Consider the following 23,474-nt stretch of genomic DNA (forward strand, 5'->3'; position numbering starts at 1 on the left):
TCCTCACTCAAATCCACGAAAGAGAACACACTCCAAACGATGAGCTCACCTACTCAATATCATACAAATAATTCTATCGTATTGCATGCATTCATAAAACAAGTATGTCAACAAGTATTGACAAAGAAATAATAAGGTTGATGTCTATTCTATAGTAAAAGAACCCATTTGTATCAATTTCTATAATAAAAAAAGTAAGTAATTTGTTGGATTCAAATGAACCCATTTGAATCAATCTCTGTAATAAAATAATTTTAGATCCTACCGAGAGACAAAGGTTGTTGGATTCAAAGTCCAAAGTTCTAACCACTACACCATAGAATCAATTTGTTACTAATAGGTAGCACCATATACTTCATTATGAACTTGAAGTTCATTAAACAAAATACCTTAATTTCCTTAAGAATGTGCAAATCACCTTGGCTAATGTTAGATTTAAGTTGCCTTCCAAAAGTTATCCGATGTTATGATTTGGATGTAATAGCATGTAATTATATAGATGCAACGTGTGACCAATTACTGTAATTTATGATTTTTATTGAATTAATGAGAAGTGATGCCAATCAATTACACTCTTTTTTTTTGTTACAATGAAAACACTGAACTCAGTGGATGTGGCTGCTGCTCACTGCTATTTGATCAGCTTTGAGAGTATTCTGAATATCATCAGGCGGCTGCTGGAAAATCAACAGCCCCAGATCTGCTTTGCGCCCCAAGTTGGCAAGTTTATCAGCTAGTTTATTAGCTTGACGAGACGAGGAATATGACAGATTCTTACGTTCCAACGGCGATAGAGTAAAGCTCGGATTCTTCTGATAACAGGAGTTTCATGAGCTTGAGGAGCATTGTTAAGCATACGTACACTCTTTAATTTTTGGGCGAAGGATTTGAATTGACGTTACACAATTTATTAAACTCTTCATATTTTTATGAAAATCATCCTTATCTTTCTCATATTTTGTCACGTTTTTTTTTTCACAAATGTACACATTTGCTTTTTATTATTGTCATGCATATAATTTAGAATGATGTATCATTGGTTAATACTGCTTGTCACTACTCTCTTTAATGCATGAAAATGAAATTGAAATTATAAATATTGTTCACACACACACACATATATATACATTATTGTGCGTGTTGGTTAGTTTTAAATTTGGTAAATCTTAATGACAATTTTGTAATCGTGGGAGAAATATAATGACCATTTTGTAACTTCTAAAGTTTCAAGGACCAAAAAATTATTTCAATATAGTTTAGTGATTATTTGTGTACTTTTACCCTATAGTTATTTTTTCAATAATTTGAGATGATTACAAGGTAATATTTGTTCAGAACTTTCCTAACTTACTGACAACGCACACACATCTTGTAGATGTCACAGCTCGAATCCAAAACTCTTAGGGAATCGACATTCCCTTTTACCACTGAGGTCTCTTGATGGATTCCTCTATAGTTATTTAATAGTTTATAATAGGAGTGTTCATTCGGTTAAAACGGTGGCCGACCGAACCGAATTACCATTAACCGATTTTTTTTTCTTTAACCGTTAACCGAACCGAACAAATTTCGGTTAATTTTCGAATTAACATAAATTTTAAAAAATTTCTAAATTATATAAAAATTGAATATTTTTTAATTCAAAAAAACAATTTACAATTAATTTAAATAATATATAATTATAAAGTAAAAATTTTATATGGATTTTATAATTAATTAATATTGATTTAGGTTTAAAAGTTATTGGATTCTAAATTATTAATTGAGTTTTAAATAGTTTGAGCTGGACCCATATATTATATATACTATATTTAATATTTAATATTTAAAGGTTAATTCGGTTAATTAACCGATTTCGAACCAAATTAAACGTTAATAGAATTCTAAAAAAACCTTAACCGTTCTCCGACCGAACTAATTCGGTGGCCGACCGAATTAACCGAATTAATTCGGTTTGTCGGTTAATTCGGTTAAAACCGAATTTTGAACACCCCTAGTTTATAATGTTATAGTCAAGTCTAATAATATTTGTCCCTATGCATGAAACCAAACGATCTCAATAATTAAAGGGATGGTTGGTATTCTTAAAGATATCGGATTCGAGCACCAACAACTACATAATATTTGAGTGTTAATTGTCAAATTGATGAGAGTCGTTAGAACATATATTATTATTTGTAATCACCCTAGATTAACCCTAGATTAATAAAAAAAATACTTTGTAACTATTATCATTAATAAATGATATAGAAATAATTATTATAAATGTTATGAATATATAATATTTAAGTTTAGTTCAGTTAGCGTCGTTGTTGCTAAATCATACATGAGGACATGATCTTCAAAATGTTTGATCCCTTCCGTATTAATTTGTTTAACAATAGCCAATGGGTGTTGACACAAGTGGTTGAGATTTCAGAATTTGAACTTGTAAGGTCAAGTTTGAATCCTACCATTATCACTTTTACTGGGCAATTTATAAATTCGTAAATCTCAATTGGCCTTAGATATGCCCGTGATCGAGGAAGTCACCCTTTGACCTAAATTTTTCATTTTGGATTATTTAAAAAATGTTTAAAAGTAAACTTGGATAATTTTCGAAGAGCATCCTTTTTAGTTTTAAAATTGGCAAGTTGATTAAAGGAATAAAAGAATATATTAATTATTTTTTAAAAAGTAATTAAATATAATTTTTAACTGGCAAGAATTTTTTTGAAATATTAAAAGGAAAACCAAATGAACCTTATGACCATGTGGTTAAATGCCCAAGCTGAATGAAATTCGAAAACTATTTATTATATTAACACCATGTTTTAGGTCCTACCCGGAGTCGAACCCATGTTGTTGGTTTCAAAGTCCAAAATGCTAACCACTACACCATAGAACCAATTTATCATTAATATGTAACATCATATTCTTCATTATTGACTTGCTGTTCGTTAAATATAAAAACTTTAATTTTCCTAAAAAGTGCAAATCACCTTCACTGATGTTATCTCATATTTAGAATTTTGTTGATAGAAGGCGTCTGAGATTCTCTTTCACACATCGAGAAATGAATAAACCGGCAAATAACATGGCATGCAAGGAATTTTGTTGCAAGCTAAACACAGTTCTCACATGTAATTTTCATTTTCATTCAAATATATATATGATGTGATCCTGTCTAGTTCCAATTTTCTCCATGATTTGATCACACCATGGAGGTTATTCAAACCTGGTTCTAAGAGAGTTCTTCTATACTTTATCTTATATTTACTTATTTATGCACTATATATTATTATAAGCATACATTTGCAGATTAGACTATACCTGAATTATCATAACATGTGCATTCATTCATTTTATGGTTTGCATCATTGATTGATATTCAAGTATATAATCTATAGTTATAATAATAATATCTATTCATTATCATATGATGCATGAGTTAGTTGCCAACTTCTCCATTATTAAAGAAGCCTGGTTAGCCTTACATCAATATAACTTGTTTAATTAATTAATATATCTTGTTTAATTAATTAGAATTGAAGCCAATCAATTATACTCTTTGATTCTTAGGTGAAGGATGTGAATCGGTATTACACAGTTGATTAAACTCTTCATATTTTTATAGAATAACACATCATCATCATATTTTGTCACATTTTCTCACAAATATGCACATCTGCGTATTATTATTCTCATGCATATATATTTTACACTGATATATCCTTGATTAATATTTTACTTGTCACTATTATCGTGAATGCATGAAAAATAAATTACAACTATAAATATTTTTCATACATATATATATATTTATACGAATTTGTAATATTTTTTGTTGCAACAAAAAATTATATTATATGGTTTAAAGTTTACAATTGAAAATCCTAAAAAAAAAGGTAACATTTTCGGTTGCGATGGAAAAATATTTCATTGTCCAAATTAAAAAATTTATGCTCAAAATAAAATTTTTAGTTACAATTAATTTATGTTATTTTTTAACTTTATATTAACGAATTATATTTTAGAATTTGATGGTTTCTTCCGTTTTAAAGCTCCAAAATCCAAATAAAAATCTCTCTGACTTGCGTCAAGTAGTAATGAATTCCAAGTCTTACCTTATCGGCTTATTACTTGCCAACTTTTATATGATTGACTTTTGTATATGGAACTAATTTTTACGTGATTGTGAATTGTAACTAAGAATCTCCATCTATTTACTTTGTCAAATCCATTCAATTGATTGTTGAATTTGATGCACACTTGGTTAATAAACAAAGGTTGACGGTGATGCGCAAATCATATTTATTTCATTTGTCATTTCATTACTCTTGAAGACCCTCATTTTCTTGGTAGAGACATTGAGTGCTCGGACCAAATCTAAAATTTTCAGACACTGGTCTGAGAATAGTTGGTCTGATAATAGTTGAGGACAGCTTTTCTAAACTATTATTGTCCTTCTTCACGAGGGTGAATTTTGATCACAATATAAATATTATTTCAAAGTTATATAAAATAAATGTCATGTTTTAAATAAAAGTAATATGATGTATTAAATTATTTAAATGCAATATAAATGATTAGACTAAGTGTGTTTGATGTAACATTGAAAATTTTAATTATATTACACAAATAAATTAGACATCAACATAGGTTGATTCAACTGGTAAGCAATTTGATATCGCGTAAATAAGATCTTGAGTTCGAGTCCTTGTATATGCAGAAAAATTCTACTGGAAGACTCATCCACCAAAGTCAGGTGTGCGACGGGGGTCGATCCAGATTAGCCAAGACAAAACCTTTAAACCGGGAGGTCAACAAAAATATATATAAATATATAGGAAGTCCAAAAAAAAGTTACATACCCAACTAATTTTAATTCGACAAGCTAAAAAAAATTATATATCTAGATTTCAAGTTAGATCATGTTCAAATTTAAATACTTTAATTTGATCAAAGATAATTAAAAATTATATTATTTATATTATATTTATATATGATTAGATATTTTAAATAAAGAAATAATATATTTTATATATTTGTTTTGATAAAAATATTTAAATAGGTGTTTATATATTTAAATAAAAAGTATGATATGCTTTAAATATTTATTTTAATAACAATATTTTAAATATTTAGATAAAAATAAATATTTTAAATATTTGTGACTAAAAACATATTGAAAACATAAATATAGGATATATACTTTAAATATTATATTTTAAAAATAAATGTTAGAATTTAAACACGTACAAAATGTGTGATAATATGAATATCTTTAACTATTTCAACGATTAATGAATATATAAAAATATATATTTTCAATTAAACCTATAACATACAAATTTAATACTTTTAAAATTTGTACTAATTTATATATATATATATATATATATATATATATATATATATATTTTAGTTTATCAAAACACATGCATGTGCGCTAATGACAACGTGGAAGTATCTCAAACAAGGCATATTTCGGACAAGTATAAACTTTACAAGATCAACCGAACTTAGGTCAGGATTTTATTTGACCATGTCGCGCATGAAAGATCTTCACACTGCTTAAAATCACACCCAATCACATAATTGCACATCTGACAGACGGTCTCGTGTCAGAGTATCCAATCATATTCTACCGTCACGTAAACTCATATCACCCACAAGTGACGAACTCAGAAAAACGCCAACCAATCAGAAAGAAGCTCCGGTTTATTGTATTGTATTTCATGATCATAGACCGGTCCGGTTTGTTGTATTTTAAATTTCTGGACCGGACAAAAAGTGACAACCGTGAGTGAATAAGACAAGAAGACAAGAGCTTAATCTGAGTCTAAACAAGATATATCACGAACTATTAGAATTTGATTATATTAAAGTTTGATAAATTTTCAAATTAAATAATTGATTTTAGTTCTTAATAAGCTGAAGCTAATTACTTAATATTCGATTCAAAAAAACTCGTAAATAATTTTAAAATATATTATATTTTTATTTTTGTAAATTAGATTATTAATAATAATAACATTTATATATATTTTTATGACAATATATGTTTGAACAAAACTTGAGTGAACTTCAATCGAATTAAGTCTGAGAAATTTTTGAGTTCAAGATTTTTTGAGCTCGAGTTGAGCTTTAATTTTTGATTGAGTCAAACTTAAAAATTTTAAGCTCACAACCTTTCGAGTCGAACTTCATTTTCTAATTTTAAATTAAAATCAAATTTAATAATTTTAAATTTATGAGTTTTCGTATCAAATTAAACTCAAATTTAAACTATTTATATTTGAATTAAGTTCAACAATATTAGAACTATATACAACTCATTTACAATCTAATATGAGACGTTGAAATTCTTAATTTGACAAAACAACACAAAAAGCAGGTCAGCGGTCGGCCCTCCAACGCTAACTTTGCAGCTTTAAAACACAAAGATAATATATTTTATTGAATAAAAATAACTATTTCCCACATCTTTTGACCAAATTACTGTTTTACTCCATTTTAATTAATTTTTCATATTCAATTTCCCCCAACCGAACCGACGTGAAATTCCTTATTAACCAAAATTTTATTTATTGTGGGTTATCAATTTTACCTACTAATTAATAATCATTTAAAACAATTCTTTATTCATTCATATTTTGTATTTTTTTTTCACATTTCCCCCTTTGTTCAGACCAGGATTTCAGAAAACAGTTTCTCAGCAAATTCACATTTCTTCTCTGTTTGGTTGGCTAGAAAATGGTTTTGAAAGTACTTTGCTTCAGTGCAGGAAAAATGTGGTGTCAGTGAAGAGTTTTCTGGGCTGTATTTATAAGTTACAGGTTAATGATCTCTACGTGTAAACATCTGTTAACTTCAAAGTTTTCTTAATATACTTTTTTTTTGTGAAAAGGTTAATGATTTTCTTTTCTTTTCTTTCTTCGAGATGAAACTGAATGCTTGAAAAGATAGGGAAAATATTTCTTAGGTTATTATGTCTGTAATTTGTTTCGGTGTATATTTTCAAAATTGAGTCTTTTTTTTAATATGGCTTAAGGAACTGATCTGCGAACTAACAAAAAGTTGAGCTTTAAGTATTAGCAGTTTCACTTGTATCTTTGCATGCTCTTTATTTTATTTTTCTTTCAGATGATCTTTGTATTTAGAGGTTTTTAGCTCCCCCAAATGCCTTAGACTTAATTTTCCCCCTTTTTTAAATATATACATATATATATATGGTTTTTGATTGATGAATTTATGTTTTGTAGGTGGTTTGGCCTTGAATCTGCAAGTATTGATATAGTTATAGTGCATAGTTTTGGTTTGCAATATATGCATGGAAACAAATTCAGGTGTTACAGTGATAGGAGCAGAAGCTCCATCAGCTTGTCATATGGCACCAAGGACTGAAAATGCCGACCAGATCGTTGGTGGAATAACGGTTGTCAATGTTCCGCCAGTTAGCTATATATTAACTGGTAGTACAGAGAAGAAGAAAAGAGGTAGGCCTAGGAAATATGGACCGGATGGGACAATGACAAGGGCATTGTCACCTATGCCTATTTCGTCCTCCGTCTTGCCTGTTTCGAGTGAGTTCTTGAGTGGTGGAAAGCAGGGGAGAGGCCGAGGCAGTGGTTATCAGATTAAACATCATAAGGGAATGGACATGGAGAACTTAGGTAATGAAGGTCACCCTTTCGAAGGAAGTTTGTTTCTTTTAGTTCAGGTTTTTGTAAGCTGTTTTCGGTTTCAAGTTTTGCCATGTTATAGATTTACTAATGCTTCTGATTTCTGTTTCTTCATAGTATGCCTCAAACTAAGTTCAATTTGTGATTTCGTGGGGCTTTATAGAAAATGCCGTTGTTCGGATTTGGAAGAACATGCTGGTTCCGGGAATGATTGGTGTATATCGCAAATATTTTTTGTACTTTTAACAGCAAAATTCCATGATTATATATTGTTTTGTAGGTGACTTGGCTGGGACTCGTGTCGGAACAAATTTTACGCCGCATATCATCACTGTCAATCCCGGTGAGGTATGTTCCTATACGGGAAAGAGATGGTTTTTGTTAATTATATAAGCAAACAATCTTATGATTCATTCCTATCATCGTTATTTGCTTCTTGAACTATGAGATTGTTGTCAAGGAAGGTTTCTTTTTCACCTATCAGTGAATCTAAATTATTCATCATCTTGATTTTCTTTGGTGTTTAAGGATGTAACAATGAAGGTGATGTCGTTTTCTCAACAAGGACCAAGAGCCATTTGCATCCTATCCACTCACGGAGTAATTTCTAACGTTACACTTCGTCAGCCGGATTCTTCCGGTGGTACGGTTACGTATGAGGTTAGGCAAATTAGAGATTACCATAACATTTCAAAATAGGTCCAGTTTCTGATTAAAATTTATCGAATACTGAATGCAAAGGTTGTTATTATTGCAAAAGCTGTAGTGTATCGATGTTGTGTTTTATTCCGGCGACACGAACATGATATGGTTTGAAGCCATATGTTAAACGTAAATTATGTACGGAATGTTAATGATATGCTCATAAATATGGCAAACTCTTGTAGAAGATAGGATCTCGGAAGAGACAATTCTTTAAACCATAGTCTTATTAACTTATCTGGTACATTAGAGGATCCAATCATGCTCGACTACGGTTCATCTACTTACAACTAAGATTCTATCCTCAAAAGAAACACTTATCTAACCTATTTTCTTGTAGGGTCGTTTTGAGATACTCTCCTTGTCCGGGTCCTTCATGCCTACGGAAATACTCAGGGAACAAGAAGTCGATCTGGTGGGATGAGCGTCTCATTGGCGAGCCCCGATGGACGTGTTGTAGGCGGAGGTATTGCTGGCCTTCTTGTAGCTGCTAGTCCTGTACAGGTAAGCCCACTACTCTAACGTAGAGCCAATAGTCCTAGCAATAACACCGGAATTGATCTTTGGCCGTCCTAACATTTCCTGCATCTTGGTAGTGAACGTGTTGGCTAATATTTCGTCGAATTATCAGGTTGTCGTCGGCAGTTTTCTACCGGGCTACCAGCACGACCAAAAGTCCAAGAAGCAGAGAAACGAGTCCGTACCAGATGCTGTTGCATTGAACCCGAACAAGGTCCACGAACCTGCATCAAATGCAGAAAAAGAAGAGGATGGCATCGACGTACAACATTCGCAACAAAATTCGAATACCTCGAAACAGAACTTTGCTACTGCTAGTTTCAGAACAGGAAATTGGGCCAACATACAGGAGCCAAGAAATTCAGCAACTGATATCAACATATCTTTGCCCGCAATTTAGTTTTATAACTTAGCAAATCATTCATCTCGATCCTATGTTCCCTTGGACAAAGAGAGGAGTCTGAGTTCTTGAATATTACTGTAGGATAATGTAAGTTTCTGGTATTCGCCTAGGTTTTAATGTTTCAGGCAGACATCTTTTGGTTTTTTCCTTGCAGAAGAATCTTAATTTATCCTCGACATTGAAAATCATTAAATTTTAATTTGTATGCCCAAGTTTTTAACCATCAAGTGATCTTAATGATAAAAGAGAATATTATTCTCTCTAAAGGTCCTGAGTTTAAGTAGACATTTAAAGCATGTGCGTTATCAATTGGTAAATAAAATTTATGAACAAAATTACCTTGTAATCATCTTTGACCATTCAAAACAGGTTTTTAAACATTAATTTATAGGACAAACTACATGTTTAGTATTTAAACTATTATTTTTGTTCCATTTTGATCTAATTTTTTTTTAAATTCATACCTAACGTAGTTTAGGTTTTAACTTGGTATTTGTTGTTAAAAAATTAATAGAACTATTGACATGATTTATTATTTATTTTTATTTTCAATGATTATATAACATTATCTTATGGTGACACGTCGACGTCACCGTTAAGTTTTTAATGACAATATGCCAAATTGAAACCTAAACTAAACGTTAGGTATGATTTTAAAAACCTAAATTTAGGTATTAAAATGAAATAAAATTAATAATATATATACTAAATATGTAATTTATCTAATTTATATGTAAATAAAAATCTTATAGATCGTACCTGAAAACAAGGTGGAATATTCACCAAACTCTCTTTAACAATCATCAATTCCAACCGTACGAAGCAACCTGAATCAGATGTGAGAGGGAATCGATTGACAATGGCCCAAAATACAATTTATGCATAAATAATTAAATAAATATAAAGTGTCGATGAAACGACAAAAATGAATTTAAGATAATTAAATTTAACAAGTCGTTGACATCAACCAAATGCTTTTTCGTTCTATACCTGTTCGTTCATTTTCAAATTCATATCAGATTATACAAACACGCGAACAGGATAATTTGAAAGGATTAGTGACTATATATATATATATGAACTTACAATTTGATATTATAGCGTAAATATGGGAGAGACATGAAGCACAAAAAAACTTGTCCCGACGATAAGCAGACGACACAGAAGACGGCTTGCACTACAAATTCCGGCACGGCAGCCTTGTTTATCCGTGACGCCGAATCATAATATGGATCAGTGTAATCGAATTCCAAATCCGCCAAACACATCAACTGCAACAAAAATTTTAAAATAATTGCAATTTTTGGTTTAAAAACATACGATCTACATTGGATACAAAAAAAAGGGGGAAAAGAGAATCTGACCTGATAACCTATAATAGCAAGAAGAGCTATGAGGACGAAGAAGGTGGTGAGACCTACGACCAAATTCGCCATCGCCATCGCCTTCTTCCTTCTTCTTCTCTCGCTCGTAAATCTCAACCTCTGTTGCCTATTTTTTTTCCTTAAAAAAAATTTAAAAAGAAAGATATATAATTTTATTAGTTAAAACAAACGGCAACTTCATTACCGCCAAACGGGGCTGTTGGTGGTGTCAATGCCATAGGAGGGATTGAGAACGTTGGAGCAAGTTTTTAACTGCTTCTTTTCCTTCGCTGAAAATTTATTAAAATATAATACAAAAACAATATTTTTTTTATAGTTTTATTACACTTAAATACCTTTTCAAGCTAACAAATAAATCTTTAAAAGGATTTAATTGATATTAATAAATCGAAAATTGAAACAAATTTTTTGTTCTAAAATTATTTTGAGTATCCTAAAAATATAAAGGTCTATTATTGGTTTTATTTTTTTTAGTGTTCTAACTTTTACTATAATTAATTTTGGGGATTGGGATTATGAGGCATACGTTATCACAGCAAGTCGTAAACCTTTCATGGTTGCTGGTGTTGTAGCAGTTCTAATTGATGCAAATGCCTAACAATCAACTTTTGATATTCCACTCAATAATCTTATCGTAAATCAATTGCATCAGGGAGTTGGAGGCAGGGCGGATACACGGTTTTCCTCAGGGGTGAACCTATAAAATTTTAGTAGAGACGAACTTATAACAGTTTTGGAGGGCAAAAACAAATTATCAATGAAAAATACAAAAAAAAATATCTAAAATACAGGGGTGACTATCCCCACCCGCCTCCCTTGGGTCCATAGAGGTCATGGTCGTAGTCTGTTATAATATCAGTTATGTGGAAAAATAGGTTTTACACGATCTGTCACTCGTCCTTGTTTTCAAATTCATGGGGTCCTGCGATGTGTCATCGAATAATTCTTATATTATGTGATGCTTTTACTCGAAACAACTGGTTGTATTTGGTAAAAGATAAATCATAAGTTGTTCATACACAGTTTAATACAAAAGTATAGAGCGATTGGGAATAAGAATATCGTACTTTATCAACAATCCTTGGTGATCGACTCTCTTATCTGCATACCTCAGAGCAAAACGGGGTTGTTAAATGGAATAATCGATATGTAATTGAGCTAGCTCTATCCCTTTTAGTTTAAGGCTTCCTTGCCCTTACGTTCCTATGCTGTTATAAGTGAAGTACAGTCATCAATAGTCTGCCACCTGCCAACGAAGGCTCTTGGTGGTCTCTCGCCTTATGAGAAGTTGTTCATCCAGGTTGAGTAGGGGTGTTAATATAATCATGTCCCTGGCATAGAAAGATTAAGTGATGGTGGCTCATGACTCAGCTACAACTCGTCAAATAGAATGCTGGTACTACACCAAGAACAAAGGCCCTCCAGTATCAACAACCTATGTGATGAGGACATTCTGGTGGTAAATGATTTGCAGAATAATAGTTCTGGTTCCACTAAAATGGGAAGGATCCGATACTTGTTTCAACTTCCATTTTAGATAAGGGTACAAGTTTTGATCCAAGCTATCATCGTATGTTTAGGGGTGAAGACAGAAACTATTTTAGGGCTCAAAGTTAAATTATAAATTTTTGAATGGCCAAAGTATAATTTTAATGTGTTATGCCATCCTGGCCTGGGGATTTCAATCTGATGTGAAGGCTTTACAAAAGCAACAGGAAGATAGCTAGGAACTTGTTTCGATTTCAACTTTCAAAAGATGATGGAAATTTGTTTTGCAACAAGAATGTTGGCTCAACTAAAAACACAGATTAACCAGGCATCGACACTACAAGCAACTGAGCTGCCCTGCCATTTCTCAACTGCTTTCCAATTTAAAAAAGGAGAAGAAAAAGAGAGTTGTAAATGCTGAATGAGCAAAGCAAGTACTCTAAAACGTTTCTGCGGAACCCCATCTTTTCTGTTCTAATGTTTAAAAGAAACATTCCATTGCCGGGAATTGAACCCGGGTCTCCTGGGTGAAAGCCAGATATCCTAACCACTGGACGACAATGGATTGTTGTTGAAATGTCACATTTAACTTATTTTTTTCAATTATTTTTCAACAATTTTAAGATGTTTGGCATTATATTCCTGGGACATATATATTCGATTTCAACCCTGAAACTTTGTTTAATATGCTTCAGTAAGATTATCTGAAGAGCCTACTGATTTAAATTGTTTTTTCATTATTAGTCAGACTTAAACCTCAAGACCTTAAGCATAAAGATCGATTTTACGGGATTGTGGCACCAATTCTGTTAGAACTACACTCTTATATTAACTATAATTTTAACTGTATATATATAAAAGATATTCAATTATAAACAAATTATTGTATTTTTTTAGTAATTTAAGTAATTTCATGTTCTCCAAATAAAATTTGTCGAAATTTTTAGGTTTAATGTTTTATATAATTTTTTCAAGATGCGTATTTTTGGTTTTGAGATTAATTTATTTAGTTAATTTCATTAAATATTTTTAAATTATATGGTGATGAGATACATATACCTAAATGCTTTTTTTATATAGTTAATAAGTCATCATGTATACGTACATCTTCACCTTGAAAAAAAAAGTGACGTCAAATAACTCATAAACACAGGAGAATTGCCAGTCGTGTGAGTTGTGAAGAAAAGGCCAATACCATTCAGGAAAAAGTTAAAAGAGCTACATAGCCACCACATCTCTTTTAAAACTTTCAAGTAAGCAAAATTACAGTAATATGAAAACCCTATTCAACCACACATGAAAAGATTCCTCCGTATCTGGCTCCAAACAACTCGACCACTCCATAAGAGCTAAGTATGAATTCTCTATTGATGTTAAAGATTGTTTGAGCAGATTAAAACTGCATCCACAACTATGCCCGGACTCTCCGCGAAATTCTACGCAAAATGAGTTGCTCATGAAGAATTTACGGGTGGTGCTAACCACAATTTCACTTTCTTGTCAACACTTGCTGTAGCCAGAACCACCACTCGTTCATTTCCTATGTAAACAATGTTCATTGTAAGAAAAGCAGCTGGAGATAGATATCACATAAACTCACACAAACGGAAAATTCTAGTTACCTAGCGGTATAGGCTTAGGTGACCACGTAATCCATGTAATATCACCTGCAGCATAAAATGAAGCTTAATGCCCGAATCACAAATAGTATCCTGTAACTAATGTCAATCGACCATACAAGAAAGAAGTGCCCCGACTCGGGTGATGGTCATTATAGAGCATCAGGACTAAGAAAAACATTAGCACTAAAGTTAGGTATGACATCCTTCTATAGATTCATATGTGAGGATATGGTATGGATACAACAAAATAAATGTTTTGGTGCTTGGAATGTACCATCATGGGCCTTTTCAGCTGTATCCAAGACCTTTCCTGTTTCGATGCACAGCCACTGTAATGTTGAACCATGAGTTGTTGCCAGTATCTTGCCATCAGGAGATAAGCTGAGACGGTCATAGTGCAAAGCAGAACCACTTGAATCATGAAGTGGTATTTGAAACACCTTCAAAGTTTTCGGATCCTCATCAAGATGGTATCGAACTTCACAAATCAATTAGAACAGTCAGCAGGCACAAAATAGTAACTATTAATACAAGAAACTGAAATAGCTACCAAACCGGGTAAGCTTTGGCACAAAAAAATGTAAATTAGCACACCATTTAGGGTTTTATATTAGTCATGTCTTTCAAATGTATGAAGATGATTTATTCCACCTCCAACCCCGTCCCCATTGCTTTTGAAGGTGGAAAAGAAACCATCATAAAGTTGATTTTTTTCTTCATCAAGAATGGAAAATGGTATGTAAATAAAAGAGGGAGAAAGACTAAGGGGTGCAGACAGACCATTGATGTTCCAAATTCTTATCGAACCATCCTTGGATGCCGTGATAATTTGCTCCGAGTTTGGAGAAAAGCATAACCAAGTTACCGCACTCTGGAAATTTAGGAAAAAGAAACACAAAAATTGGAAAGTTTAGGAACAAACAAGAAAATTTCAAGGCAAATCATAGAGCTATTAGCCTGTTTCTTTATTTCTGATATGCCATGCAAAAGAACATACGAGATGCATTAGCGGTTAGCCAACAGAAGTCCAAACGAATTAAAAATCATTCTCCTATTTGGATCAAAATAATTTAAATCAAGAGCACAATTTCCATCAGTATTAAGTACCATAAACAGAAGTGAAAAGACTTTGTAAATCGTAAAGTGAATCCTCTGGCCAGTGTTCTCCTATATAAATTATCATAAAATTTCCGAAAACCTCTATAACAGAGAAAATGCAATTTGTGGCATGATGGAAAATATGTAATTGAACCAAATGAAAGCACTATTGAGAGAAATCACATACCTTGTGTCCTTTAAGCTGCATAGCTTTTACAACCTCCTTGACTGCACCATCCTTCGAATACACAATCTCCCACACCTGGTAAAGCAAATACTAATACTTAGCAGTAGCACACTAATAAAACTGAAAGACAAAATGCAGAACTATCATTGCTTTACTGCACCATGTAACATGATACATTGCATCTTCAACATAAATGTCAAATATGAACCAAAATATTCATAAAAATTATAGAAGGGGAAGCCTCACTTCAGTTCTATAATGCAGGCACATCCATGCCCTGGCTTCTAAATAGTGTGAATTCAAAGAAAATGGAATGGTCATTTAAACAAAATAGGGATCAATATCCAATACATTCCAATAAATAAATGTGCAATTGGATTCTGTAATGCATTCTGTGATTTGTTAATCTCATCATGTCGACCATGGACACAATCAAAAATTCATAATTCAAACTTTCAGCAAAATATTGGTGATAAGTAACTTAAAATATTAAGATGTAACTTCAGAATTTACACATGTTGATCATAGTATTGATACTTTGGTACGCATACTAGGGAATTCAGAGATCTCTACCTTCACATCTGCTGTAAAGGCTGCAGCAGCAAGAAAACGGCCATTTGGTGATATAGTAGCCATGTTATTTTTTAATTGATTAGTGTCGACATGCCCTAAAACTTTCCCGGTTCTTCCATGCCAAAGTATGATATCAGTACCTGAGAAGCAACAAAGAGTTATTATATTAGATCTGAATTAGATATTGTACTGTTTTGGTAAAATATAAATGTATATTGTGTGATCTGGATAATGTCCAACCTTCTGCACAAGAGGCGATAATGGTACTCCCATCTCCAGTTCCATAACTTGCAGTAGCACCAGTTAAGGTCAGGATTTCCTGTTTGTCATGGATTTTGTGGTGTTCCCACTTAATTTGTGGAAGAGGAAGTTTTGTCTGCTGCTTGGGATCATTAGTTGTTTTCGGTCTTTCTTCTTGATACATATACAAGGAACAACCACTCATAGCCTGAGAAGCAACAACTATAGAAGATGCATCGTCAGAAAAGGCAACAGCTAGCGGATGACCTCCAGCAGGCAGATTAATTCTTAAAAACCTGCACAACAGTAGCACAAGATGAGATTAAGAGACAATCCTCTCAAGGTCATAACTATTAGAAAAAGTACTTCATGTTCGTACTTGAAACTTTTACTTGAAGCATCCTCCAGCTTATATACCCTGACCACTCCATCAGCACAAGCTTTGCAGAAACACGGAAGCCGAATTAAGAATGCAACATTCATGAATATGAATATACAAGTATTTTTTTAAAAGAAAACACCTATAGTTCTTAGTTACCTGTTGCCAAATTATGACCATCAGGGGAGAAGCATAACCCTGCGACCGAATCCGCATGACCTTTAAGAGTATTCAAATCCAATGGATGATGACGCTTGTTTGAATCCTAAATAGCGTAATAAGAACATAAGTATTTTAGAGTCACTTCCTATCGTATGTATATAGAATAAACCCTAGCAATATCAGATTATCACACACAAAAAAAAAATTCCCAAATTCTGGACAAAGCAAAGAAAAAGTCAAATGGCTTGGGTAAGTAATTCTTTTTGTTTACTTTTTCGTTTACATTTGCATAAAAATTAAGGAAGTAAAATTAAGAAATGAAACTTCAAATTGTGTTTTTAATCACTTTATAATTTCATCAACAATCAACAGAAGTGAAAAATTATTACCTTGTCAGAGGCGTGAGAATGAGATTTAGGGTGAGACTTTTTAGAGATAGATTGAGGCGGCTTTGATTGCTTTTTGGGCTCTGAATGAAGCTCCGGTTTTGCAATGGCTTGGACTTCGGATCTTTGTTTAAGAAGATAATTTCTAAAGAAAATGAAAGCGATCAGAGCTCCAAGAACAACCGAAAGAACCGCAACCACAACAACAGGTTCCATTAGCGAGGGAAGAAATAACAGCAATTTTCCTTCTTTTCTTTTCGATACCAGAGATAGCAATTACAGATGGACGACGAAGCTTTGAGGCGAAGTGGAAGTGTCGGAGTTGAGATTTCAACTTTATTCTACCCTTTCTCCGCGTGGAAATATCGATATCTATGTACACGTGTCGTGCACTGTGCACAACTGAATTTCTTTTTGAGAAAAACTATTTTTTAATGCAAAACTTCAAAAATAATTAAAACGAAGTAAAATAGGAAAAAATAAATTTATAATTTTAATCAATTTGTTTCAATAAAAGATCAGTCAGTGTATAGACCTTTATATTAAAAAAAAAACACTAACATTACATTAAAAATCCTTTAAAAAATGTCAATAAGAGTTGACACGAGTGATTAGAATTCAATAATTTGAGCTTATAAGGTTAATTTTAAATCCTATTAACTATTGCTCTTGGTGATTAATCTGTAAATTCCTATGTAAATCTCAATTGAATATTAGGTATGCCCTAACCTTGTATTGGAGGAGCCACCTATGTCCTAAACTTTTTGTGTAAAAAAAAGTCCTTTAAAAAGAAATATAAATAATAAAATATTTTTTACAATAATTTTATGAATAAATGAAATCATATACGAACCTATAAAGCATCCACGCATTAAAGCTAATTTAAGGCGTGGCTGATGCCTGCGAATAATTGGTGAGTTGAATTAAACCATCTAAATGTTTCAGGAGGAAAACAATGGCAAAATGGAAATGATAGATAAAGTTTTGGCTATATATTATAGTCCTGGGGCATCCAAATGTCCCCAATCAAAACTCTGCCAGCAAAATTGCCTTTTAACGATGAAGATGAACAGCAACAAGACTCGATGACTGTACATAGGCATTGTATCCAATCGGTTAAAGATGCACTGCTTTTAGCTACACACAGTAAGGTAAAACTGCTCAATCGAAACTGACAGAGTTATCAGCTCCACAAGGAGGGTAGTATTCTTCAACCGGCTGGCAATGGCCAAAAAGCAATCGAGCCGGGATTCAATCTCATCAATTCTGGGGTTTCGCCTTGTTGATATCTTTTTCTGACAGTTGCTTCAGTTTCTGCAACGTTAAGATAATAAATTCGTTAAAATCAACGATGAAGTGCAATCATATGTATAGATTCATTAAAAGTTGTCCTTTTACCGATATATATTGTGGAGGATCATCGAAACTAGTGGAACCTAAGATAACTTCCCTCCTCAACTTTGCTGTTAGCTTGTGACATGCTCTTAGCTGCCGGTAGCAAGAGAAACGTTTAGGTGAGATTCAAAACTTGATGCAAAGCCAGTAATAATAAGAGAAAGCAAGCCGCAATTTTTACCTCGGATCGAGTTGCCCCTCCAATGATGAACACGAAAATCCGTTGTCCCATCCTCTTGAAATCAGGGACTACATTCTTCAAAACCGAATCACTACAAAAATTCACCACAAAAAATTAGGTGTTTGAGATTGCGACCAACGCAAACATTGGAGGGGATTGCATATTCTATAGCCAGTTAACTAAAAGGATGAAGTTTATAGATGTAAGGCTACCTTGAATATCCATCATCGGAACAGTTACCTCTTGCCCAAGTTGGTGTTCGTCTCGATCTCATAGAATGAGCAGGCCTTCTTCCATTAGGTGTAGGAGCCGCTCTGTGGGATTTGTCAGCCTTTGGTGGTGGTGGTTCATTTATACATGAATATTCATCCTTTGGTAACTGACCTTTGCTGAGGTTTTCAATAAGCTCCTACCATGTTTAAACTGTCAGCTAAGACCATGTCGTTATAATTATATCAATGAAGTAATAAGTTACCTAGAGGTTTGCCAAGAACAAATATGCGGAAAGACATTATTAAACAAACCTCTACAAAAGGAAAAAATCGAAACAGTTGCCAAGTTTCTTCTTCCTCCCCTGTTCTGTCTTTTCTTGCTGCATTTTTTGCCTGGCACCAAAAGAATGTGGATTGATTCATGGGCTGAATGCTGGATCCTACTCTAATTTCCTCTGTTATCTAAAAGCTTATCGGTTTACCTTTTGGCCACCATCAAACTTCAGCGAGAAACCAGAGCTTTGCTTTTTACTTTTTGGTGGTCCTCCGAGATATTTCATATTGTTCACCACTTGCATGTCTTCTGTTGTTAATTTAGCCAACTGATGAATAAATAGAAAAAAAAAAGCCAAGAACAGTTCATTTTTTAATAACTAGAAGCATAAGCCCATGGTTTCTCCATAATATAACCAACTAAATGGACTGCAGTAGTTACCTGCATTAGCTTTGTAGCTTTATCGCCCTCGAATTTCTCTGGATACACAACAGCATAAATCATCAGCAAACGCAATTTATTATCGGTAGATGCGTCCTGTATTGGATTAAAATATTGAATGTGGTGAGATATTAAGAGAGAGAAAAAAAAGTAAAGATCGATCATACAATATAAAATGTTATATGATCATCAATCCATGGCATTACCTGCATTGTCCTCAGAAGGTTGATGACCTCCTTGGATCCAGCATCTCCAAAAACAAGATCCTGTTCTAGTTGCCCGAGATCACGAAGCCCCATATCCCTAATACACTCGTTGAGTATTCCGGCAATCTGTAATTGAAATGATAAGTCAACACAATCTGCAAAAGTATCATATTTGTATCTGCACCATGCATTTCAAGAACTGCAACCACCTTAAAACTGTATTTAATTGCCTATTATCGTTACTCAAATACTTTGAATGTATATCAAGCTAAGGTCTTTTCTTGAGGTTAAAACCATGCATGAGTGAAGATCTGAGACAGGTTTTATTTTCAAATGTGTGAAGAACACAGCTCAATAAGGCTAGAGCACGAACCCTGAAGAAAATAGTGGTCGTATCTTTTATTTGTCCTTAAAGTAAGAGTTTTAGTGGCTAAAACTCAGTCATATTGGTTTCTCTTATTTAGGTCATAAATTTCAGAATGGATACATACATCCCAGACGCAAATATATAATAGTGCATTCAATAAGAAGCCAACCTCAACATGCAGAGTGAGCTTTTCGACTGTTTCATTATATTGTGGCAAAGCTTGCACAATTTTCTGCAAGTCTCGTGTAGACATTTCACCATCTCTGCAATGAACTTAACTTCAACAGAAGAATCTATGGTATAGTTGCATCCCTATACAACTTAAATTTACCAGTAGAGAGATATAAGATGCAATGTAAAGTAAAAGCAATTGTCACCTTTAACCATATGCATGTTTGTAAACCCGAGTTACTAGGGTTTCAGCGTGAGACTTGGGTATAATGTGTCTGACACAGGTATATATTTTTTCTTATCTTTTTCATGTATTTAGAGGGTGCTTGATTTTCATATCTCCATATCCATGTCTAAATTTAGGTCGGACAAGATACATCAAGAAAAATGAAGAATAAGAAAACAAAATGATAAACTGCGCTGCATTACACAGAAGTACTTTGTGTCAGGCCATATCACTGAACAAATTCTATTTATGAAGTTTACAAGAGATGTTACTGTCACATAAAAAACAAACTTCCTGCCTATTTCCAAGCTTAAGATTAAGAGTAAAAATTTTCATAAGTTTACATGCTATAACTATGTCAGATACATGATTTCTTATAATTTCTCAAAGTTCAGCAGTGAAGCCACTAACCTCTGAATATTTGCAGCTTTGTTCTTTGATTTAAAGGTGGTCATCTTCTCGTGCAAGCGCTCACTAGCCTAACATGACAATTGAGGAAAAGAGCGTTATAGTTATGTTCTTTCCAGATAAAAGAGAATACAAGTGCATGAGACATACATCTGCTATGTGTGCATGACGAAGCTCAAGCCAAACTGGATCATGATCTTCAAGAAGGACCTCTTTTTTCTCAGGTGGGCCACCATGTTTGCCAGGAAGCTAAGGAAACATGGGTTATACAATCAAATTTCGAAACAGAAAAAGGAGGGCAGATAGAAAATCTGAAAATGCAATTTAACGAGACGACTTACCTCTACGACATATTTGTTTCCATCCATTTCAAGTAAATCATGACACATGGCATCATATGTCCATTCATGTATCACTGGAGCAATCTGAGAAATGCAAAGTGGCATATCATTCAACAAAATCAACCTCACATGGCTCAGAAATAGAAAGTGATGCCAAGAATAAGTATTCTTAACCTGATCAACAGATCTATCCAAGATAAGCAAATCACATGTTTCGGTCTGAGGGAAGTTAGGAATAGATTTGTAATTTGAAATACATTGCCAAATAGAATCGGCAAGCTTTGAAGGAATTAAACTGCGGGTTGCTTCTGGAGATCCATCTCGTTCCCTGGGAGCACGATATCGAACATATGGAAGCTCCTGAAAAATCCAAACCGAGTTATTAGTTTAATAGTAAGCATATTTATTTCCAGGAAAGTGTTGCTTTCACAAGAAAAATCGCCATAAAATGTGCTTACAAGGCATATAAAGCATAAATTGTTAAAGCTAACAGCACATGCATTCATTAGTGAGTCAGATCATACTTTCACTTTTAATTTAAGTACCATAGTTGCTTACTAATTTCTTATACCATTCTCACCTTCAACGAGGCAAAAACTGTGGCAATTCGAGTTGCCATTACGTTCAACAAAATTTCGAAATTCTTAGACTTCTCTGCATCTTCACTAAAAAGTTCTACCAAGGCTGAATCATGATCAGTGATGAACGCCTGCATTAAAAAGTCTTGGTGGATAAATGTACTTTTCTAATAATTAACCCGACCTTAACTCAATCTAAGACCATAATCCAAACTACTGAGTACTGGAGCTCATTGGCAATTTATATGATCATCACTCTCCTAGACCATTGTTCCCTGTTGCACGCAAAAACATTTGTGATTCCAGTCCTAGAACACAATGGTTATACCTTCGGTAATCAAACATCTGGTACATTTGAACTATAACTTCAATGGTATCATTTATGGCACATAAGCCATAAAAATTAGCGTTGAATGGTACGTTTTGTGTCCTTCAAATACCCATCATAGATTATTAAGATTCTGCTATAATAGATATAAAGGCATAGAAACATGCAAGTGTAATAAATTCCGTTGCCTTACCTGACTATCTACAGGAAAGTACTCCAAATTCATCTGCATATTATCAAACAAGAAATTAGATGATAAATCAAAAAAGAATAATCTCAGTAAAAAATGTTGAAAGAACTAATATTAAAAGAAATTAGACCTCTCTTAATGCACCTATACGAGGTAACACGCTTGTGTCGGCTTTGATGTGATTAATTAATTCCTTTTGAACAGGTGAACTGAAGAATATAAATGCCCTGGATGAAAAAGGGGATGGAGACCAGAGAAAATTATCAGACAATTTCATTCCAAACTGAAAGAACTAAACCACTAATCAAATAGAACAAAGTTTCTGGGAAAAATCATTCACGTACTTCTTGTATAAAGGCTCCCTTCCAGACATATCAGATAAGAACATGATAATACTGCATGCTACCAAAAGATGGTGTTAAAAATAGGTTCTGAGTTTTGAAATATTGTTACAGCTTTTGCAACCGAGCCGAGAAGAGGTCAAAAGCGAATATCAACATGTTATTAAAAGTAAAACGAAATTCAGTAGGAAAAGATAAAGAAGATTTACTTTTCTCTTGTTGGCTGCATGAAATATATAGCATCCAAGGTAGGCAATGGCTGTCTTCTCCTGAAAATGTCTTCCACCACTGAAATGTAGAAAAATCTATTGTAAGTTCCAAATTGGAAAAAAAATAGAATTAAATTTTGCTTCATTATTGTCGTAAATGTTTGAAAAAGACTTACGGGAAACTCCTTGATCTGTGATATCTGCCATTTTACATGAATGAGACATCACTTTGACGGTCACTTTATCCATTATGAGTACCTTCCAAGTCGATTTTCCACCATCAGATGATGAAGCTCCAAGCATTTCGTATAATAGCCCTGCGAAAATACGAATATCGGTCATCAAAATGATAAGCCAAAGTCCTTCAGATACCGATGCTTGAATAGTAAGAGATCACATTTATATGCTAGTGTTAACCTCTGTTATCAGAAACCGCTATCCTCGTAATAATTCTTCGTATTAGTAATAGTAGATACAATAGTAATCCATGAGCATTAGTTCAGATACGGAGAATGCAAATTGATCTCTAAACTTCTAAGTTGAGGTTTCAAAATCTTGAGATTCCAGGGAAACAAACAGAAAATAATTGGGAGACAAAAAAAAAAAAAGGAAAACAATTAGTTCAAATGGAGAGGACTTACGATCGCGGCTGAACTGACGAAAGACCTTGTATTCCTTTCCACCACCGTGCTCGGAATCCGAAAACGACATCACAGATTATGAAATCCGTGGATTTTTTTCAAGCAAAACAAGATGATTTCCAGATCTAAAAAAGAACATAGAATTAAAAGAATC

The 23,474-nt window shown here is 33.2% G+C and overlaps 3 protein-coding genes, 1 non-coding gene and 1 pseudogene across 4 annotated transcripts; 1 reads left to right on the forward strand and 4 right to left on the reverse strand.

Annotated features, from left to right (window-relative positions):
• Nucleotides 1-6,639: 6,639 nt before the first annotated feature.
• On the forward strand, nt 6,640-9,335 carry LOC120164232 (annotated as a pseudogene).
• A 702-nt stretch (nt 9,336-10,037) lies between these two features.
• On the reverse strand, nt 10,038-10,775 carry LOC120164292 (protein cornichon homolog 4-like). Its single transcript, XM_039174051.1, has 4 exons — nt 10,656-10,775; nt 10,378-10,562; nt 10,243-10,281; nt 10,038-10,050 (listed from the first exon to the last, which is right to left on the reverse strand). Exons 1-4 carry the CDS (start codon nt 10,731-10,733, stop codon nt 10,038-10,040), a joined length of 315 nt encoding a protein of 104 aa, XP_039029982.1. The 5' UTR covers nt 10,734-10,775.
• Nucleotides 10,776-12,657: 1,882 nt separating this feature from the next.
• On the reverse strand, nt 12,658-12,729 carry TRNAE-UUC. The gene has a single exon. It is a non-coding gene; the product is annotated as a tRNA-Glu (tRNA).
• Nucleotides 12,730-13,594: 865 nt separating this feature from the next.
• Nucleotides 13,595-17,107, reverse strand: LOC120164231 (transducin beta-like protein 2). Its single transcript, XM_039173990.1, has 10 exons — nt 16,815-17,107; nt 16,423-16,528; nt 16,264-16,324; nt 15,885-16,180; nt 15,645-15,784; nt 15,072-15,146; nt 14,567-14,657; nt 14,061-14,264; nt 13,787-13,831; nt 13,595-13,704 (listed from the first exon to the last, which is right to left on the reverse strand). Exons 1-10 carry the CDS (start codon nt 17,025-17,027, stop codon nt 13,619-13,621), a joined length of 1,317 nt encoding a protein of 438 aa, XP_039029921.1. The 5' UTR covers nt 17,028-17,107; the 3' UTR covers nt 13,595-13,618.
• A 964-nt stretch (nt 17,108-18,071) lies between these two features.
• On the reverse strand, nt 18,072-23,454 carry LOC120164293 (protein transport Sec1a-like). The gene is made up of 20 exons (XM_039174052.1): nt 23,321-23,454; nt 22,856-22,996; nt 22,680-22,758; nt 22,474-22,524; nt 22,260-22,356; nt 22,133-22,165; nt 21,614-21,742; nt 21,208-21,393; nt 21,034-21,117; nt 20,843-20,941; nt 20,696-20,763; nt 20,057-20,150; nt 19,521-19,646; nt 19,315-19,410; nt 19,081-19,201; nt 18,912-18,994; nt 18,600-18,796; nt 18,388-18,478; nt 18,210-18,299; nt 18,072-18,125 (listed from the first exon to the last, which is right to left on the reverse strand). Exons 1-20 carry the CDS (start codon nt 23,388-23,390, stop codon nt 18,072-18,074), a joined length of 1,989 nt encoding a protein of 662 aa, XP_039029983.1. The 5' UTR covers nt 23,391-23,454.
• Nucleotides 23,455-23,474: the final 20 nt, after the last annotated feature.

Source organism: Hibiscus syriacus, unplaced genomic scaffold (assembly GCF_006381635.1).
Source record: "Hibiscus syriacus cultivar Baekdansim isolate YM2019G1 unplaced genomic scaffold, ASM638163v2 tig00111506_pilon, whole genome shotgun sequence".
Classification (NCBI taxonomy): Eukaryota; Viridiplantae; Streptophyta; class Magnoliopsida; order Malvales; family Malvaceae; genus Hibiscus; species Hibiscus syriacus.

Coding starts and splice junctions, on each gene's coding strand:
- LOC120164292 (XM_039174051.1), bottom strand. CDS start 10,733: ATGGCGATGGCGAATTTGGTCGTAGGTCTCACCACCTTCTTCGTCCTC. Junction 10,563..10,655: donor TTGCTATTATAGGTTATCAG/GTCAGATTCTCT, acceptor TTTTTGTTGCAG/TTGATGTGTTTGGCGGATTT. Junction 10,282..10,377: donor TTACGCTATAATATCAAATT/GTAAGTTCATAT, acceptor ATGAACGAACAG/GTATAGAACGAAAAAGCATT.
- LOC120164293 (XM_039174052.1), bottom strand. CDS start 23,390: ATGTCGTTTTCGGATTCCGAGCACGGTGGTGGAAAGGAATACAAGGTC. Junction 22,759..22,855: donor CACAGATCAAGGAGTTTCCC/GTAAGTCTTTTT, acceptor TCTACATTTCAG/TGGTGGAAGACATTTTCAGG. Junction 19,411..19,520: donor ACCTTCTGAGGACAATGCAG/GTAATGCCATGG, acceptor AATCCAATACAG/GACGCATCTACCGATAATAA.
- LOC120164231 (XM_039173990.1), bottom strand. CDS start 17,027: ATGGAACCTGTTGTTGTGGTTGCGGTTCTTTCGGTTGTTCTTGGAGCT. Junction 14,658..15,071: donor TGCAGCTTAAAGGACACAAG/GTATGTGATTTC, acceptor CTAAATTTCCAG/AGTGCGGTAACTTGGTTATG. Junction 14,265..14,566: donor AAGAATTTGGAACATCAATG/GTCTGTCTGCAC, acceptor TGATTTGTGAAG/TTCGATACCATCTTGATGAG.